Source organism: Oncorhynchus gorbuscha, unplaced genomic scaffold (assembly GCF_021184085.1).
Source record: "Oncorhynchus gorbuscha isolate QuinsamMale2020 ecotype Even-year unplaced genomic scaffold, OgorEven_v1.0 Un_scaffold_12992, whole genome shotgun sequence".
Taxonomy (NCBI): Eukaryota; Metazoa; Chordata; class Actinopteri; order Salmoniformes; family Salmonidae; genus Oncorhynchus; species Oncorhynchus gorbuscha.
This window is the reverse complement of record NW_025755243.1, coordinates 1-4,745: the sequence shown is the minus strand read 5'-3', so window position 1 is coordinate 4,745 and position 4,745 is coordinate 1. Positions and strand designations below refer to the sequence as shown.

Genomic DNA, 4,745 nt, shown 5'->3' with positions numbered 1-4,745 from the left:
AACCATCTAAAATGGAGGATCAATGGAATAGGTAGACATACAGAAACCATCTAAAATGGAGGATTAATAGAGTAGGTAGACATACAGAAACCATCTAAAATGGAGGATTAATAGAGTAGGTAGACATACAGAAACCATCTAAAATGGAGGATCAATGGAATAGTTAGACATACAGAAACCATCTAAAATGGAGGATCAATGGAGTAGGTAGACATACAGAAACCATCTAAAATGGAGGATCAATGGAATAGTTAGACATACAGAAACCATCTAAAATGGAGGATTAATGGAATAGTTAGACATACAGATGATGAACCATCTCTCTCTGAATAGATCCCACAACTTCCTCCATGAGGCTTTCTGCACCTGTACAGACCAACGAAGACCAACAAACACTTGAAGCATATCAATAATAATAAATGATATATATATGATATATGATATATATATTATAAATAATAAATGTCTCTCTAGTTGAATAATGACCTGTATTATATTTCATCTCCATCGAGCCAGGGTCATTTTGAAAAGATGCCTTTTATAAATGGAGCACTGTATGGAGTGGGAGTGTCAGTACCTGCTTGAAGAGCTTGACTGCGAAGGTTTCATTTCCCTTCACCGCTCTGTAGACAGCAGAGAAGCTGCCCTCAGAGATCTTCATGTCCTGGTGAAAATGTCGAGTTCCCTCTACGACGTCTGAGTAGGTGATCACAAGCCTGTGGTTTCTACCTAGCAACAGAGTGAAAACACTAAGCCTGTGGTTTCTACCTAGCAACAAAGTGAAAACACTAAGCCTGTGGTTTCTACCTAGCAACAAAGTGAAAACACTACGCCTGTGGTTTCTACCTAGCAACAAAGTGAAAACACTAAGCCTGTGGTTTCTACCTAGCAACAAAGTGAAAACACTACGCCTGTGGTTTCTACTGAGCAACAGAGTGAAAACACTACGCCTGTGGTTTCTACCTAGCAACAGAGTGAAAACACTAAGCCTGTGGTTTCTACCTAGCAACAAAGTGAAAACACTAAGCCTGTGGTTTCTACCTAGCAACAAAGTGAAAACACTAAGCCTGTGGTTTCTACCTAGCAACAAAGTGAAAACACTACGCCTGTGGTTTCTACCTAGCAACAAAGTGAAAACACTAAGCCTGTGGTTTCTACCTAGCAACAAAGTGAAAACACTACGCCTGTGGTTTCTACTGAGCAACAGAGTGAAAACACTACGCCTGTGGTTTCTACCTAGCAACAGAGTGAAAACACTAAGCCTGTGGTTTCTACCTAGCAACAAAGTGAAAACACTAAGCCTGTGGTTTCTACCTAGCAACAAAGTGAAAACACTAAGCCTGTGGTTTCTACCTAGCAACAAAGTGAAAACACTACGCCTGTGGTTTCTACCTAGCAACAAAGTGAAAAACACTAAGCCTGTGGTTTCTACTGAGCAACAAAGTGAAAACACTAAGCCTGTGGTTTCTACCTAGCAACAAAATGAAAACACTAAGCCTGTGGTTTCTACTGAGCAACAAAGTGAAAACACTAAGCCTGTGGTTTCTACCTAGCAACAAAGTGAAAACACTACGCCTGTGGTTTCTACCTAGCAACAGAGTGAAAACCTAAGCCTGTGGTTTCTACCTAGCAACAAGTTCAAAACACTACGTCTGTGGTTTCTACCTAGCAACAGAGTAAAACACTACGCCTGTGGTTTCTACCTAGCAACAGAAGTGAAAAACACTACGCCTGTGGTTTCTACAAGGTGAGAATACTTAGAACATACGCAGAGTAACGAGGAAAAACCTCAGCGTTCTCACTAGTACTTTTACACACAATGAGTCGTATGGCTCCGTATCCAAACAGCACCCTATTCCCTACGTAGTGGACTACATTTGACCCATGGGCACTATTTGGGGAATATAGTGTGCCTATTTAGGTTGCACCCTGCCAGGCCGGCCGTCAATGAAGCGACAAAATAAAAAGAGAAGTGAAATAGGGAATTGGATACCTCTCAGAAAGCTTATTGTCATAGGATGTTCCACATAATGTCCTCAATATTATTTATGGGTCTGTTGTAACTAGGGACCATCTCAACACACCAGTCTGTTGTAACTAGGGACCATCTCAATACATCAGTCTGTTGTAACTAGGGACCATCTCAACACATCAGTCTGTTGTAACTAGGGACCATCTCAACACACCAGTCTGTTGTAACTAGGGACCATCTCCAACACATCAGTCTGTTGTAACTAGGGACCATCTCAACACATCAGTCTGTTGTAACTATGGACCATCTCAACACATCAGTCTGTTGTAACTAAAGGACCATCTCAACACATCAGTCTGTTGTAACTAGGGACCATCTCAACACACCAGTCTGTTGTAACTAGGGACCATCTCAACACACCAGTCTGTTGTAACTAGGGACCATCTCAACACATCATCAGTCTGTTGTAACTAGGGACCATCTCAACACATCAGTCTGTTGTAACTAGGGACCATCTCAACACATCAGTCTGTTGTAACTAGGGACCATCTCAACACACCAGTCTATTGTAACTAGGGACCATCTCTCAACACACCAGTCTGTTGTAACTGTGGGACCATCTAACACATCATCAGTCTGTTGTAACTGAGGACCATCAACATCAGTCTGTTGTAACTAAGGACCATCTCCAACACATCAGTCTGTATTCAAGGACCATCTCTTTGTCGATCTCTTTAGCAACTGAGACCCATCTCCAACACATCAGTCTGTTGTGGACCAGAGGTGTGATGTTTTGATGACCCAACATAAGAACTGTGTGATAGTAGTACCAACATACAATTCCTACTGAAACAATGAAATGACTCAGCAATCTAATGTATTCATCTCATTAGGAATGTTAAAAGAAGGACAGAAAAATCACAAATCAGAAAAAGAAAGTCAAATGAAAACTATATTAACATTGTCACATACATCGGATGGGTGCAGTCTAATGTATTGTTTTACAAGGCAGTAGTACGGCGCCCCTGGAGCTAATGAGGGTTAAGTGCCTTGCTCAAGGGCACACGGGCAGTTTTTTCACATTGTCGGCTCAGCAGCCTTTCAGTTATGTACCTTCACTTGACACATGATCATTAGACTGGTTCCAACCAGGTCGGGTCGACTCGCTGACAGGTGGGGGTGGCTGAGAAAACAGGATGTGGTGATGAAAACACACACAACACGGAACATACAACAGGCAACGGTTACTACAGTGTAACTAAGGATGAATTACAGGGTGACACATGGACTAGCCTACATAGACAACAGTTAATACAGTGTAACTAAGGATGAATTACAGGGTGACACATGGACTAGCCTACATAGACAACAGTTATTACAGGGTGACACATGGACTAGCCTACATAGACAACAATTAGTACAGTGTAACTAAGGATGAATTACAGGGTGACACATGGACTAGCCTACATAGACAACAGTTAATACAGTGTAACTAAGGATGAATTACAGGGTGACACATGGACTAGTCTACATAGACAACAGTTACTACAGTGTAACTAAGGATGAATTACAGGGTGACACATGGACTAGCCTACATAGACAACAGTTAGTACAGTGTAACTAAGGATGAATTACAGGGTGACACATGGACTAGCCTACATAGACAACAGTTAGTACAGTGTAACTAAGGATGAATTACAGGGTGACACATGGACTAGCCTACATAGACAACAGTTAGTACAGTGTAACTAAGGATGAATTACAGGGTGACACATGGACTAGCCTACATAGACAACAGTTAGTACAGTGTAACTAAGGATGAATTACAGGGTGACACATGGACTAGTCTACATAGACAACAGTTAGTACAGTGTAACTAAGGATGAATTACAGGGTGACACATGGACTAGGCTACATAGACAACAGTTAGTACAGTGTAACTAAGGATGAATTACAGGGTGACACATGGACTAGTCTACATAGACAACAGTTAGTACAGTGTAACTAAGGATGAATTACAGGGTGACACATGGACTAGGCTACATAGACAACAGTTATTACAGGGTGACACATGGACTATCCTACATAGACAACAGTTAGTACAGTGTAACTAAGGATGAATTACAGGGTGACACATGGGCTATCCTACATAGACAACAGTTAATACAGTGTAACTAAGGATGAATTACAGGGTGACACATGGGCTATCCTACATAGACAACAGTTATTACAGTGTAACTAAGGATGAATTACAGGGCGACACATGGACTAGCCTACATAGACAACAGTTATTACAGGGTGACACATGGACTAGCCTACATAGACAACAGTTACTACAGGGTGACACATGGACTAGCCTACATAGACAACAGTTAGTACAGTGTAACTAAGGATGAATTACAGGGTGACACATGGACTAGCCTACATAGACAACAGTTAGTTCAGTGTAACTAAGGATAAATTACAGGGTGACACATGGACTAGCCTACATAGACAACAGTTATTACAGGGTGACACATGGACTAGCCTACATAGACAACAGTTATTACAGGGTGACACATGGACTAGCCTACATAGACAACAGTTAATACAGGGTGACACATGGACTAGCCTACATAGACAACAGTTATTACAGGGTGACACATGGACTAGTCTACATAGACAACAGTTAGTACAGTGTAACTAAGGATGAATTACAGGGTGACACATGGACTAGCCTACATAGACAACAGTTATTGCAGGGTGACACATGGACTAGTCTACATAGACAACA

At 41.5% G+C, this 4,745-nt stretch overlaps 1 protein-coding gene across 1 annotated transcript; it reads right to left on the bottom strand.

The window, feature by feature from the left end:
• Positions 1 to 270: 270 nt before the first annotated feature.
• LOC124030608 (interleukin-1 receptor-associated kinase 3-like) lies at positions 271 to 3,230 on the bottom strand (the record flags this gene model as incomplete). Its single annotated transcript, XM_046341874.1, has 3 exons — positions 271 to 366; positions 578 to 729; positions 3,086 to 3,230. Coding segments are annotated over 3 exons (393 nt in total), but the record flags the coding sequence as incomplete, so codon positions are not given.
• Between the last annotated feature and the right edge of the window lie 1,515 nt (positions 3,231 to 4,745).